We start from the raw sequence: 16787 nt of genomic DNA on the forward strand, positions 1-16787 counted from the left end.
CCGCTTATAAAACAATGTGTGATTTCAGCATTAAAATAATGGAAAAGAGCCTCTGTATCATGCTTTTATTTCTGGTGTTTATCTCTCTTCACTTCTGAGCATCTTGATTAATTTCATTTTTTTTTAAATCAAAGGATGATACTTCATACACTACAACCAATAACAACATGTGAGGCCAACCTATGGAGGAAACGGCCTGTCAATGGTTTAAGTGTTTGGCGCACTGATAGCTATTCTGCTATCATCAACCAGTCCAATTTTTTAAAAATCTCTCTCTCTATTGCCAGATACCTTAATCCCATAAAGGGTGGCCGTTTGTCTTATGAGCTTGTTTATTTTGGTGAGGGGCACTAACCCTCCACCAACCCACTTGACATAACCATTTATACTTCATGATGCCTTTTGTACTATAATTTTAATACTATCTGATGACTTTATTAAAATCTGGAGAGATTTTTCAAAAATGGAAGTGTTAGATACAGCTTTCATTTGCCCCTTCATTACCAGGGTCTCTCCTAAAATGAACAAAATCATATAACAGCATCCATCCATCCATCCATCATCCAATCCTATGTTGCCCCATGAGAAGCATAGGAACCTGGGGCTAAGCAAGTTGGACCCGACATTTAAGATGAGAGTGACCAGCCTCATTCAACCCTGAGTGGCATTACATGAGCAATAAACCCCAAACACGCCTTGGATAAAAACCTGCACCAGCTCAGTCCAATTGGAGCACCCTAATTACTCACTAACCACCAGACACCATATTTTTGTTTTATGGTTACCACTCAGCATGGTAAATGGTTTCCTGGTGTTCAGAAAACCACTTGGCTTGTCACTCACTGTATAGTAACCCACAGGCAGAAGGAAGAGGAAGATTGAAGGAAAGAAAAACAGAAGAGGGAGTGTAAAGACAACCATAGGCAGAAGAGGAAAGAATGAAGGTAAGAAAGACAGAAGAGGAAGGATGGAAGAGAGGAAAGGGCAGACACCTAAAGCACCACTACATCAAGTGAGTGGCAAGAATGAAATTTAAAAATTGTAACTGGACTCAAGATGTTAAACACAACTTCCAATCCATACATCATGGATTTAATATGGTCATGAAGACAATAAAAAAAAAAATCTAGTTTCTCAACTACATGATGGATATTACTGAATGGGACTCTGGCTCCTCATGCTTCAGTTGGGCCAGCAGACTCCTCATGCTGCAGTCTGCCCAGCAAGGTGATGTTGAGTGTGGAGCAATGCCAGGGAATGAAGGAATGAATTTTTTGTTGCACTGATCATTCCAGACCCGAGGCTGGCACGATACTTGTATATCAGCCCCTCCTCTGTCTCAGCTGGGTGATGAAACTGCCGCAATGGTAGAAACCTCCCAACCTGCTCAGATGTCAAGTAAACAAACTGCAGGGCATCACAGAGATCACCCCAGAGAATTGTCCGAAACTCTGCTGGCAAATATTGCTGCAGTGGGACAAGCAGATACAAGGCAAATGTTGAATCACCATAGGATACACTCATGTAATGCTCTGCCAACCTCTTATACCAGTCACTGCAAGATGTAAAACAATCAATAGTTCCATGAGGATCCAGTTTTGCATAGCCATCCTGTTTCAGTAACTCAGCAATGCAGCCCTGAAGATATGAACTAACAGTAGGGTCCAGAAACAGGTCATTGGCTGCAAGGAATGTGAGTGAAAGGTGCTGCAGCCAGAACATGTGAGAGCTGGGGCGCAAGACTGTGCTACGTCTGTGCTTTAACCCTAAGTAGGCCATCTGTAAGCAACGAGTGACTGTTAGAAGGTCCTCAGGCGACGACTGGTCAGTCTTGTACCCTTGCATGTCCTGTTTATGTGTCTGGGGAATCTGCGAAGATTTATAAGCATGCTTGATGGGGCTCAGAGGCCAGTAAGAATCTAGGCACAGTGGAAACTCAGTGTGGCTTATTGTGATTCCATTAATCACAAAAGGAATGCCATTTTTAAGCACTGCACTTGCTTCGTATTCCCGTTTTGTGATCAGTGATCCGCTTAGCTCACTTCCAATAGCTGGGAGAGCTTGGACAATTGTTGCAGTCAGCTGGACAGGCGTTAGAACTGGTTGTGCTAAGGCTGGTGATTTAAGTGGCTCATAATCCCTAACACTCAGGTCCCCAACACTACCACTCACCCCAGAGAGATCAGGTACAAACTTTGGGTTACAGATCACTTGAGTCAGTAGTACCTTAATCAAGTGTTCATCACCTTTATGTACACATGTTACTACACACATGGATGTCTGGTGGTACAGCTCTCTCTTGTTCACATCAGTCACACCTGCCAATTGAAGGAGGTTGCTGATGAAATGAGTCTCTATTCTGGCTAACCAGTGTTCGGAGAGATTTCTCTTGGATGAGCAAACTCTGATGAGATATTCTAAAACTTCTTGTGAATCCAACAACTGTATTGTAGAGGAAGGGTTTAGAGCTGGATGGAGGGAATGGAGAGAGAGGAGGAGGGTTGAGAGAGGCAAAAGAAGAGGGAATGGGGAGGAAGGCTGGATAATTGGTACCACCTCCCCTCCAAAGCTAACACAGCCAAGGGAACCAAGGTTTATTGGGTCTCTCTGTGTGCCTGGCTTCTGGGTGCTGATAAGACAAGAGTGGCGGGCCAAGGAAGCAAGGAGACTTTGAAAACTGGTTGTCATAAGTGATGGTGAAATAACATTATTGTACAAAGTCTCAATCATCCTGAGCACCATCTCAGCACTGTATGATGTTTGGTCTTTCCATTTCATGTAATACGCACTCAAGAAATCACAACAGCTTCCAATGAGCCTTAAGGCCGAAAATGAAGCTTGGGCCACTCGACTGATTTGAACCAGCCACTTGGCCAGACATGTCTCAACCAAATGTGGCAGATCTCTAAGGTCATTCCAAGTCAGGTCGGGAGGTTGCAACACCTGGCTCTTGCCATCGAGGCCTAACAGCGTCCCCTGATTCAGCTTCATTCTAGCGTGGAGGAGGGAGTGTGAAGCTGCTACATTTACTGCTCGGGTCAACGTGTTTATCATCTGAGCTCCCACATCATAATTGAACTTATTTTGGTCAGTGGCCTCATTTACATCCACTCGGTCCCGGTAAAAGACCAGCTGCTTCACAAATAATGGGTAAAAGCTCAGTACAGATTCCACTGATTTTGAGAGACCATAGGCAAGGAAGACAGCCCAAACAGCATATGCTTCTTGACTCAATAGTAAGGCCTCCTGCAAGGGTAAATTGACTACCGAAGGCTCCAGTGACACATAGATCAGAATCCGGCTCATCACCTCATATGTGTTGACCAGAAGAGCAGCAAGTTCACGACCTTTGGAAGCCAGCACCTGTGGGATTGGAAAATGGCAATCATTAAAAATTAGGCCAACTAACAACCTTCGGCAGGAATGTCCTGTACTTGCTAGAAAAAACATCTTGGAAGATACTACAGCCTGCACACAACTCAACAGCTCATCTGTTCTTCAACTGTATGATCCTTGTGCTTGCCCTGCTCTGGTACTGAGATGGTGTTCAAGTACAAGTGAAGTAGAGTGCTGACTGGAAGAGTGTATGACAAATCCCAGCAAACCTAAGACAGTTCTGATCATCTGAGTTCTGTTAACATATATTTCTGTGATCTTCCACAAGACCTGCTAATATCATCATAATAGTCCTGAATAAGATATCCCTGGCATATATTAGTATAAATTGTAAGTCTACAGTGCTAAAACCCATGTAGTAACATGTGAAGGTGTGTGTACCATATGTTATGTGAGAGGAATGGTAAGAACAGAAAGAAAAAGCTACAGTACTAAATCCCATGGGGTAACATGTGAAGATGTGTGTACCACATGTTATTTTGTGGGAGGAATGGTCGGAGAAGAAAGAAAAAAAGCTACAGTACTAAAACTAATGTGGTAACATGTGAAGGTGCATATACCAAATGTTATTATGTAGGAGGAATGGTCAGAACAGAAAGAAAAAAATTACAATACTAAAATCCATGGGGTAACATGTGAAGGTGTGTATACTATATGTCGTTTTGTGGAAGGAATGGTAGGAACAAAATGAAAAAACAAGTTACAATGCATTCTTAAATATTCATAATAAAATACTGTGCCTACCTAACAACATGTATAAACAAGAACAACATGCCTAAATGAAAATTATTTTATTTTGGAGAACCAGAGTATAGAAGAATGAAATGCTGCAATACTGAGAAACAAGAATTATGGATTTCTCAAATAAAATGGAGTGTGTGCTTATGTTAAATCTCACAATATTCACAAACTGCCACAATTTTCACAAGTACTCCTACACTTTTTCCACAATATTCTCAACCCTTTCATCACCATCTAGTCACCTCCCTAAGCCACCCTCCCACATATCCATCACTAGATCATTCCACCTTAATCTGCTGCACCATCATTGCCAAGCTGTAAATAATGTGGTCCCCTGGTTATTGCAAATTTAGTTAACGAGGTTTTCATTTTCACAGCACAATGAAAATCTGCACTCCTGCCATTACCGGGCATTTTTCTATTCAAAACATCGTTACTGCTCACCTGAGCTAGTTTCTGCCAACAATGATGTGCAGCATCTGTGGTTTCTGGTGCCCTTGTGGGATTCAAAAATGAGGCTCTACTCAAGGAGTTAATCCAAGATGGTGGAGATCACTAACTCTCCACCTTGCCTCACAACCCCTTACCTCAAGCCCATTTCATGTTTGTCTATGGCACATGTTTCTTCCTTACTGTGCCCTTTTCATCACTTTCTGTTAACCTAACAATGCCTATGTGAATTTCTGATACCACAACAGTATGTATGTATTTACTAGTTATAAATGTTGTAAAAGGGAAAATTTGGGTTATACGAGCAGGGTGCCAAGTACCATTTAGGAAAAATCCCATAGGTTCTATAGTTTCATTATCATGCACTAGGCTTGGTACCAACTATGCATGATAACCAAGGGATCGCTGTACTGCATGTTTAGGCCAAAATGACACAATTTTGTGCATCAGTCTTATGAGATGTTATTTTTCAACAGCCAAGTTTTTTTTTTTTTTTTTTTTTTTTTTTTTTTTTTTTTTAAATAAATGCTGTCAACTTCCCTGTTTGTTCTACATGTTTTAGTAACAAACTCTCAGACATGCACAGCCAACTCTCAGGCACTCACTGCTAACTCTTAGCCACTCACTACCAACTCCCAATTACTCACAGCCAACTCTCAGCCACTTACAGCCAATTCTCAACCACTCACAGCAACTCTCAGCCACTCTCAACCACTCACAGCAACTCTCAGGCACTCACAGCCCACTCTCAGCCTCTCTACCTATCTTGTCAACCAACCCAGGCTGCTCTCCTTAGTGTACTCATCATCTTTCTCTCCTCTTTCACCCATCACAACCTTCCTGCTCCTCCCATGCACTCTTCATTCTTCCACCAGTCAAAGTTACCCTGTTTCATGTGTTGCTCATCTTCAAAAACTAAAGTCTGTATCTGTAAAGCTGCTACTATTATATGTTACCCTACTTTGTAAACTTCACTTTTTATCTTCATTTCTGCAACTTCTTTCTCAGTCTTCCACCACCAACTTCCACCACACTTGGTCACCTGCCTTCACACACTGCTCACCCTCAAAAACTACAGTGCATGCCTCACTGATAGATATCACAGACTAGCTTCACAGATACCACTCTAGGTCACACTCTCTCAAGTATTTTTCTTTCATTTTACCTTGTTCATGGTCTACATCACTACATTCTCACCACTCTAAATCACCCTCCCATATGTATTTAATTTCACTTTGTTCTTGGTCTACTTTCTCTATCCTCTCACCAGTCTAGGTCACCCTTCATCATATAGTTCACTTTTACTTCACCTTGTTCTTCAACTACCATCACCACTTTCTCACTCCTCTAAGCAATCCTATACTGTATCCAGCTGGAGACAAAAGTTCTCCTAATATTTCACCCCTTCTACTAAGTTGCTCACTTTCCTCTGTTAGCTAATACTGCTAAAATGAGAGAGCTTTGGTATGCTTCACTGCCCACAGATTATCACTGATACAGTGTACTGCACTAAAGAGAAAAGTGGTGGACATGCCCCAAGTGTGAAATACATGCAGAGGAACAGTAGGTAAACTTTTGCCCCTGGCTGTACCATTGCAGCACTCACCCTCAGTAATTTTCGAGTATGCCTAGGAGGGACCCTACAAAGCAGTGTCCTGGTTGCCACTCTAGGCCAACCAATTTCAATCAGCCCACTCATCATATCACCTTGTTCTCAACCATTCATCATCATCCCCCCCATGCCTCCAGGCCATCCTCCATCCCTCTTGAAATATAAATAATCTTTCATCGTAACCTCCACAAAAAATCTCCTGAAGCATCCAGCTGAAGTGGCCAGTTCCTACAACCCAAGTTCATATTCAGATAAGCCTGGGACCACAATAACAACAACTCTCCCTCTCACACCTCTGCACTTACCCTCAAAAACTGTAATGCATGCCTAAGTGGGACCCCATACAATGTGGTCATGGTTGTGACGGGGGTGCCTGAGAAGAGTGGTGAGAGGTTATGTGGTAAGAAATTGTGTATGATGATGTGCAGGAGGCGCGGGGTGCGAGCCAGACTCCACGCAGCCACCAGGGAGTGCTGGGCTATACGTGTCAGTAGTCCAAGGATGTTGGTTACTGTCTCTGGCCCTGGTTTGGTGGTCTCCAGGAGGTACCTGAGGTGATGCTTGTGCAGTGATTAATCCCTTCACTACAAGGACATCTTTCTTATCTTATTCTTGCTACTTTCAACATCTTTCATTCAGCTTACGAAAAGCTTTTAAAACTTGATGGGACTGAAATACTGTAGTCTTATTAAACTCCTTCAACATAAAAGGCTTTACTCAAGCTATATACATCATCTGAAAAAATATATATCACCAGATTCAAGGGGTTAAGTGTACATTATATGATTAACCTTATATGGTGCCCGATTACCTACATACCCTCCCCATGTACTGGTAAAATAACTGTATCCGAGCCATGGGAGCAGTCTGAAGAATCCAGTTTCACCTGTCACCATTAATCCATTCATGGTCTCGAGAACAGTTTTCTAATTCAACTAATGCTAGGTAATTTTATTTAGTTGAGAGTGAGGCACCAAAACCTGAGAGTTAACAACTAGAGAGACAAAAACACATTCAGGTTTTTAAAAGTTGGGAAATAACTTTACACTGATGGATACAAAGTCTATGTGCATTCTTGTAAAAGCTGCATCACTGATGGATCAATTTGCTGAAAGTTCGTAGTGTGCATTTCAGCTTTTCAACCCTGGTCAAGGCAGTGGCTACTGAATATTTATGGCACCTGGGAGTCTTTTTGGTTCACGTGTCCCTCAAGCTGTTACTACTGTCACCATTTATCCCCTCATGGTTGAGATAACTGTATAATGCTATTTTGGCTCATGCCAGATGATATTTTTAGATGACTGAATCATAGAAACCTGAGTGTTAAGTGAAACCCTAGGGGTCATTGGGACTATCTATCTATCTACCTATCAATCTATCTACTGATCTATCTTTCTATCTACAGTAGCTATCATCAAATCCTTAATTGGCACATGAACAGCGAAGGGATCCTGGGTAAGGCTACTCAGTCGAACTTTAAGATATATGACCAGTTGTTCATCCCTGAATGTCATGATAGGATCTATAAATCTCAATCAGCCCTTACATAAGCCTTTATATGGCACATCTGGTTGGAACACATTAACCCACTAGACCACAAGGCATCAATCTGGCTACGTAGTTCAACATTCACACTCCTGAGTCTCTATTCCAGCTAACCACTGACTATTTTATTAAACCCATGGTGAGTCATAGCAGCCTGAGAGTAAAACAGTCAACATACCTTAGCCTCAAGTGAGTGTCAGTCCTGATGAGTGCTCGGATCACATCCAGCTTCACTATCTCATGGTCCTTCAGCTCACTCTCCTCCTTATCAAGCTCTTGCCTTGCCTGATGTCAACAAAAACAACTTACTTGAGGAAATTTCTCTGTGATGTACAGTTGCCCTAAGAAGTGATAGCAGAGTACAGTACCCAGAATATTTCAGTCAGTGATAATGCATTAACTCTTCCTTATATCTTTGCATGATGACATCGCTCAAGGACAGTTAGGAATAAGTTGCAGCGTTGAACTCTAGAATGGTAAACTGAAATTATTTTTGGTAACCTATCTATCCACTGCCAGATGCCTTAATCCCGTAAAGGGTGGCCACAAACAGATCGTCTCCATGTCGCCCTGTCCCTCGCCATTTCATTGCCCTGCTCCCAGCTCACATCCCCCTCTCTCATATACCTCTCCACTCCATCTCTCCATCTCATCCTTGGCCTCCTCCTCCCTCTCCCCCCTCTACCTCACTCACATAAACTCTCCTCGTCTCCTGCTTTCTATCCTCTCCACATGTCCAAACCACCTCAGTGTGTTTCTCCTAATGCTGCCTATCACATCAACATCAACACCACAATGCTCCTTCACTTCCTCATTTGTCAGTCTGACTCTCTACGTAACTCCACATGTTCCTCTCACATAACTCATTTCCACTGCTCTCACTCTTGACTTGCATCCTACCAACAATGGTCCAAGCTTCACTTCCATACGTTACAGTTGGTATCGCAATACTGTCATGCAGAGACTTTTTTTGTATTTCCAAGCTCACCTCACATCCCTGTTCCTTATCACTGCTTTCAAAGTACCAGCAACCTTTCTTCCCTGTTGTACCCTTTCAAGTACTTCACCCTCTAAAATTCCGTCCTTACTCATCACACTACCCAAGTACTTAAACAGGCTCAATATTATTAAAAATGACAGTGCAATGTTATGTCTTTATCCCCAGGAATGGAACATTTGTTAAAAATGACATTACAGTATTATTTCTTAATCCCTATAATGTATACACTGAAATAGTCTTTTTGATTCCATCTTTCCTTCTTATGACCTCTAGTTTTTAATTACAGTATCCAAGCTTCTCAGAATGAACATATCTTGAATTCAGCTCTCAATTTTTTTTTTCCTATCTGAGATATTTTGCAGGCTTCAGTCCTTTCTTTGAAATAAACAAAACTGTGCACCAGACAGTCATGCTGATCTTGGTGTTAAAGTCTAAGTTTAGAACTTCAGATAATTTTTTAGTAAGGAAAGCCCAAAATTTCCAATGATATTTCTGAAAGTACATGACAAAGACAGAATGTATTTGGCTCCCTCAATCACCAATGACTGCATTCTGTAACGTGGGATGTATGCATTCCATAATGACTGTCAAAAATTAGGGACTTGCAATCTATCTATCTATCTTGCAATCTACTCCGTAATTTAAGGCTTAGGTATCCAGCCCTAAGAACTGCTCCCCAATCTGACCTTGTCACTGGCATGGACTCGACTGGCCACACCAGGTTCCAGACCCGCCGGTGACCAGGGTCGGGCCAGTTCCAGGCAACGGGTGTCAGGATCACTGGAGATGAGGTGCAGCAGCGCTCGTACTGCCTCACTGTACACCAAATGGGATGACTCATCCAGGGCAAATCGCAGCAACAGCACTCCTCCAGCCTCAACCTGCAGTGGCAACATTTCTCTCTCTCTCTCTCTCTCTCTCTCTTTCTCTCTGTACACACACACTTGCACACACACTTGGACGTGAGCATTTCTGCACATCCTGGGAGGTGGATGGGCTCGGCTGGTCGCGGGAACACTTGTGATTCAAAAGTTCGACCTATCGCATGTGGACATGACTTCAGAGGGCCCATCGTTAAACAGGGGCGCGGCAAGGTATACCTGTACTGTACATGTATTTAATTTTATTTACGACTGTACTCCAGTACAAAAATAATGGTGAGCAAAGGGAGTGCAAGAACTGTCATTGCATAAGTTTACTGAGCGTGATAGGGAAGTTATATGGAAGAATTACAGTAAAACCTCACTGTAATGGACTAATTGGGACCCAAATCATTCCAAAAAGAGCAAAACTCCAAAAAAAGCAACATCAACACTTCCCCCTGCTAACCCGGACTTTTTCCGATATATCAAACATTAGTTCAGATTGCACTAAAGGTTTTTGAACTGTTTTCACTACCACTGCAGTACTGTACTGCATTATACATTCACTGCAATAATCAAATGGTATAATATATATAATAATAATATACTGTTGTGTGGTAGGTGGAGGCACTCACCATCCATTCACTTGATGTAGTGCTGCTCTCGGATGTCTGCCCTTTCCTCTCCTCCATCCTTCTTTTCATCCATCCTCTTCTGTCTTTCTTTTCTTCATTCTTTCCTCTTTCTTCTGCCTGAGGGTGACTTTGCACTCCCTTTTGTGTCTTTCTTTCCTTCATTCTTTCCTCTTCCTTCTGCCTATGGGTGACTCTACACTGAGTGACAAGCCAAATGGTTTCCTGTACACCAGGAAACCATTTACTATGCTGGGTGGTAACCATATAACCAAATTTTGGCGCCTGGTGGTTTAGTGGGTAATAATGGTGCTCCAATCGGATTGAGCCGGTGAAGGTTCATGTCCAAGGGATGGCTGGGGTTGATTGCTCACGTAATGCCAGTCAGGGATGAGTGAGGCAGGTCACTCTCATCTTAAGTGCCAGGACCAACTTGCCTGGCCCTGGGATCCTACGCTCCTCATGGGGCAACATAGGATTAGATGATGGATGGATGGATGGATAATGTACTGTACACTAATAAACACGTTTTTTATTTACCTTATTGTGGTGAACACAGCTGAAGTGGTCAGGCAGTCTGGACTGCTTCTGGCTTTATCGGACTTTTTCCGATATACAATATAAGAATTAAGTCAATTAGCTCCTCGATTCCGATAAAAGCAAATTCCAGTCAATTGAAGTCCAGTATATTGAGGTTTTACTGTACAGTATAGAGAAAGTACGAGAGATATCAGAAGTCCAAGTGAGTGATAAACAGGGTGAACAGATTGACTTTAAGAGTGTCAGAGGATGTGTAGATCAAATATTTGAAGTAAGTGGAGATGGCTTGTGAGAAGGACTATAATGAGTTTATGGCATTTATGGATCTGGAAAAAGCATACAGCAAAGTACAATGAGAAGGATTGTGGAAGGTTTTGTGCATGTATGGTGTAGATGGTAAGCTGCTAGGTGCCATCATGAGTTTTTATGATGGTAGTGAGGCATGTGCAGAGGGGTGTGCTCCTTTGAACTGTCTGCTTGCATTCCTCCACTTCTGCAACGGGCGCTCCGTCCAGCAGTAAACTCTCATCCCTTTTCTGTCCAACTCTCTAATGCAAGAGTTAACAGTTACTCCCAGTCCTTCATTTACGCAACAGGTCAATTCTGGAACTGTCTCCCTCTGTCTGTATTTCCTGCTAGCTACGATCTCCAGTCTTTCAAACGTGGTGTGTCCAGGCATCTCGAAATGGTCGGATCTTGAATTTGGCTCACTCTTGTATTTTGTTTTTCTCTTGGAAGGAACAGTTATTGCAGGCTCATGGCCTTTGGTTCCTTCTTCCAAGCATTAAAAAAAAAAACACACACACACACACACAAAAAAAGGGTATCTAAGTGAATGGCTCACGATCAATGTGGGCATGCAACAAGATTGTGTGATGTCCCTATGGCTGTTCAACATATACATGGATGGGGTGCTGACAGAATTAAAAACACAAGTAACGGAGAGAGGGATGGCATTGGTAATGCATGGTGACATGGAATATCTCAAATTTGTTTTATGCTGATGATGCAGTGATAATTACAAATACCAAACAAAAACTTGGAACTAGTGCAGAGTTTTGTTGATGGCTGTAACCATCATGCCTTGAGAGTAAGTGCAGAAAAAAGTAAAGTGATTGTTACTGAAAAAGAAGGTGACTCCCAGTGTAATGTGACAATGAAAGGAGAGACACTGGAATTGGTGAAAGAGTTCAAATACCTTGGTACAGTGCTAGAAAGGAGAGGAAAATGTGCAAAAGAAGTGGAAAGTAGAGTGACACAAGGAAGGAAAGTAGCTGATGCTATGGAGGCCTTGATAAGAAACAGAGGCTTCTGCATGAAGCTTACATGAAGAAGTGTTAGTGCCAACTTTATCACATCGGTGAGACTATGGTGTGGCATGAAAATGAAAAGTCAAGAGTGAGAGCAGTGGAGATAGGATTGCTGAGGAATGTGTGTGGAGTACAGACGGTGGACAAGATACAAAATAATGTGATTCGTGAAAGATGTGGAGTGAGGAAGTCTGTGGACACCAGTATCGATAAGAGTGTACCGAGATAGTATGGTTATGTGGAGAGAATGGATAACAATAGTGTGGTGAAAAAGGTATATCTGAGCGAAGAAGGGAAGAGGTGAGGTAGGCCAAGGAGAAGGTGGAGGGATATGGTCAATGTATGCGTGAGGAAGAGAGGTATGGAAGGCGGTGAGACTAGGGGACTGACAAGGGACTGAACTGACTAGAAGAATGCTGTAATAAGTGCATGATCAGAGATTGACTCTATCGGATATGTTTATGTAAGGCTACAGAACGTGGTGAAAGCTTTTGGCTTATCAGACATAGCCAGGATTCTGCGAGCTTGAATGATGAGTGAATGGAAGCGTGGCCGATTGAACTGGGCAAACTTGGGCTGTTTGAATGTTGTTGCTCCTCACTCTGCCCCAAGGTGGGAAAGAAGGTCCAGATGATGATGATGATGATGACAATTTCTGCAGACTTTCATATAAAAAAAGGGGGAGGAATACAGTAATGGAGAAATGGAATACAGCACTAACAAGCTAGAGTAAAGGAGTCTCTGTGTTTATAATTTAAGGCTACCATAAATATAGTATACACTCATACCCCATTATCCAGGGCACTGATAACCGGTGCTTCACTAGACCGAACACAAGAAATAGGGAAACATTTCCACAATCCAAACACTCTGAATGTCCGTCGCCTCAGTAGTCCAACACCCCGCCTGTCCAGTCTGGCATCGCGCCCCTCTCTAGGTTTGAAAAAAGGCTCTCCCGGTCCTCCTGTTCTCCCTCCATTCCCTCGCTTCTCCTCCCCATCCCTCTACCAACCCCCACCACACTCAGCACTGCCAGACATGTCTCCCTCCCTGTCCCCCTGTCTTCCCCCACCCCTGGCTGTCTCCCTCTCCATCCCCCAGCCCTCCTCCACCCCTGCTTGTCTCCTATGTGTGTGTGTGTGTGTGTGTGTGTGTGTGTGTGTGTGTGTGTGTGTGTGTGTGTGTGTGTGTGTGTGTGTGTGTGTGTGTGTGTGTGTGTGTGTGAGTGAGTGAGTGAGTGAGTGAGTGAGTGAGTGAGTGAGTGAGTGGAGAGAGAGAGAGAGAGAGAGAGAGAGAGAGAGAGAGAGAGAGAGTGGGTGTGAGTGAGTGAGTGAGTGTGAGTGAGACTAGTGAGTGAGTGTGAGTGAGACTGGTGAGTGAGTGAGTGAGTGAGTGAGTGTGAGTCAGACTGGTTAGTGAGTGAGTGAGTGTGAGTCAGACTGGTGAGTGAGTGAGTGAGTGAGAATGGGGGGGGGAGGTAATAGGGCTGTTTGGCTTTCTTGCCTCCTCACATCCCCCCACCATCCCCCATCCCTATTTGTCTCCCTCCCCATCCTCCTGCCCTCCCCCACCCCTGCTTGGTGCACTGCCAGGAGCCTGCCTGGCTGTTTAGTTGCCCTGAAGTGGTGTTAAACACCGCACGTCCCACCATTCTACCCTCCTGCATGTGATGTATGATGTGTCAATTTTAGCAAGAGTATTGTTTATGCAGTTAATAACATTGCCTCTGGTGTTTCTGTGTCAGTCTCTATTGATTAAGGTATATGAGAGGTTGGGTTTGGGTCTGGAACACATCTCTGGCTTTTCTTCAGTCTCTTACGTGGAAGCCTGCTTCGATATCTGAGATACTTGCTGACCGAACAATCCCACTGGTACACAACGCTGCTGGATATCAGGGTATGGGTGTACAGTGGCAACCTGCTATAATAAAGTACACTGGAAAAGAAGAGCATGTGGGAATTGAGAAACAGATCACAACTGAGATGAAGAGATACATGCAAAATGTCATTCATTCATTCGTCATCCAATCCAGTGTTGCCCCATGAGGAGCATAGAAGCCCGGGCTAGGCAAGTTGGTCCTGACATTTAAGATGAGAGTGACCAGCCTCACTCATCCCTGAGTGGCATTATGTGAGCAATAAACCCCAACCACACCTTGGATATAAACCTTCACAGGCTCAATCCGACTAGAGCGCCTTAATTGCCCACTAAACCACCAGGTGCCAAAATTTGTTTATATGGTTACCACCCAGCATAGTAAATGGTTTCCTGGTGTACAGGAAACCATTTGGCTTGTAACTCAGTGTAGAGTCACCCACAGGCTGATGGAAGAGGAAATAATGAAGGAAAGAAAGACAGACGAGGATGGAAGAAAAGATGGATGGAGGAGAGGAAAAGGCAGATACATGAGAGCAGTACTACATCAAGTGAGTGGATGGACAAAGCGATATAAATGAAGACTTAGCGGTGCATCTGGACATTTACATCAAGCAATCTCAGTACAGTACAACGATAGGAACAGACTTGAATTAATCTGCACAGGTATAGTTAGGCCTTAAAGTGGATATGATCGAATAATCTTAAATCATATTCCTGTATTGTACAGACGATAAGGAAATCCACAGCAGGGGTCTTTGATGTTCTAAATATATTCCCCCTCCCTCTTCCTCTGCTGCAGCAAATTATGAAGCTGCCTGAATCACAGCCTCTCAAAAACATCCCCAAAAGACATACTGTACAGCCAGACCTTATTATGAGTCATCTTTGTTATTGTTGTTGTTGTTTAACCGTGTAAATAAAATAAAAAAATGCTTGCGAAAGCTTCAATATTTTCCATAAACTTAATTTACCAATATCCCCTCATTTGCAGCATGAGTTGCATGGATAAACTTGTGATATCCACGAAGACAAGACTCTTACCACCAACTGTGTGACGGGAGGGTTGACACAGGTGTCGTAGAGGCCTTCCTTCGCGTTGCGTAGGATGTTGGCTAGCGTGTGCAGTCCGATGTGCCGCTGCTGCAGCACTTGGGAACGGATATGAGTGAACACTTCATCGATGGTGTACCCGGCCCGACCTGTGTGTACCAGACAAAAGAAACTGTTTAACCACTCGAATGTGGCTGACATCCTTCTTAATTTAATCTTACTATTACAAGATTATTTTGCTCAAATTATGAAATGCCCCTCATATTCTAAAGGGTTCATTAAGGCTGTATCTAACTTCTCAAATTCAAAAAGTCTCACCTAACCTGAGTAATAATGTCGTCTGGAGACAGCAAGAATAAAATGAAAAAAACACACCCAAACTGAATGGACTAACAGATAAACGATGCATCACAAGCAAGGAACCGTTTGATAGAGAAGTAATAACCTGAGGACAGGAAATGATTGATGGAAATCTGGTCCAGAGGCAAGAAACTATTTGAATGAAAACTAGTGGTTTAGTGGCAGGGAACTGTTTGATGGAGAAATAATGGCTCATTGGGAACTTGAGGAACTGTTTCCTGGAGAACTGATGGATTAATGGCAAGAAACTGCCTGATGGAGAACTAATGGTTTAATGGCAAGGAACTGTTTGCTTGAGAAATAATGGCTCATTGGGGAGGAACTGGTTGCTGGAGAACCAATGGTTTAGTGGCATGGAACTGTTTGATGGAGAACTAATGGTTTAGCAGCAAGGATCTGTTTGATGGAGAACTAATTGTTTAAGGGCAAGGATCTGTTTGAAGGAGAACTAATGGTTTAATGGCGAGGATCTGTTTGAAGGAGAACTAATGGTTTAGTGGCAAGGAACTGACTGATGGAGACATGACTGACCACAGGATATTAACTGTTTGATAAAGAACTGCTAGATCAGACAAAAGAAACTGATAATGACGATGTACTAGATGAAAGAATTGACACAACAAAAGATGGAGGCAAGATGAACATGACCACTACATGTCTGATATAATTAAATATAAAGACATGATGAATTTGACAAAAGAAAATGACAACAAAGATGGTGGCATGATGAACCAGGCCAATGAAACTGACACTGCAAAAGATACAGGCACGAAGAACTCTATCACTGAAACTGACACTGCCAAAGATACAGGCATTATGAACTAGACCCATGAAACTGTCATGGCAGAAGATAGACATAATGAACTAGACCAATGAAACTGACACACCAAAAGATACAGGCATGATGAACTAGACCAATGAAAGTGACACCGCAAAAGATGCAGGCATGATGAACGAGACCAAAGAGACTGACACAGCAAAAGATACAGGCATGATGAACTACACCAATGAAAGTGACAATGAAACAGATACAGGAACGATGACTAGACCAATAAAACTGACACCGCAAAAGATATGGGCATGATGAACTAGATTACAGAAAATAACATTGCAAAAGATACAGGCATGATAACTTAGATCAATAAAGTGAATGGCAAAAGATTCCCTCCTTTCTCTCCTTTACTGTTCTTCTTCCTCCCTTTTATTTATTTTTTTCTTTCCTACCTTTCATTCTTTGTTACCTTTCCTCAAATTCTTTTCTCTTCTTTCTTCCCTTTGTTTATTTTTTTCCACCCTTTAATTCTTTTTCCTCCCATTAATTCTTTTCCTTTCTTCCCTTTCTTCTCTCTCTCTCTCACTAGTCACACACAGATGTTTTAACTGTTATCTTATTGCAGATGTTTTACTATT

The 16787-nt window shown here is 42.7% G+C and overlaps 1 protein-coding gene across 1 annotated transcript in view; it reads right to left on the reverse strand.

The window, feature by feature from the left end:
• Nucleotides 1-1167: 1167 nt before the first annotated feature.
• LOC145402163 (RNA polymerase II-associated protein 1) overlaps nt 1168-16787 on the reverse strand; it is a 46894-nt gene continuing 31274 nt past the window's right edge. The window contains exons 7-11 of the mRNA XM_080274282.1: nt 15009-15166; nt 9431-9625; nt 7923-8029; nt 6505-6748; nt 1168-3363 (exon numbers count right to left, since the gene is read on the reverse strand). Coding sequence (XP_080130408.1) covers nt 1204-3363; nt 6505-6748; nt 7923-8029; nt 9431-9625; nt 15009-15166 — 2864 coding nt within the window. The 3' untranslated portion in view covers nt 1168-1203. The remainder of the gene's footprint in view (nt 3364-6504; nt 6749-7922; nt 8030-9430; nt 9626-15008; nt 15167-16787) is intronic.

This window comes from Coenobita brevimanus, chromosome 57, assembly GCF_032717465.1.
Source record: "Coenobita brevimanus isolate Jiangsu-jjx chromosome 57, ASM3271746v2, whole genome shotgun sequence".
In the NCBI taxonomy this organism is placed as follows: Eukaryota; Metazoa; Arthropoda; class Malacostraca; order Decapoda; family Coenobitidae; genus Coenobita; species Coenobita brevimanus.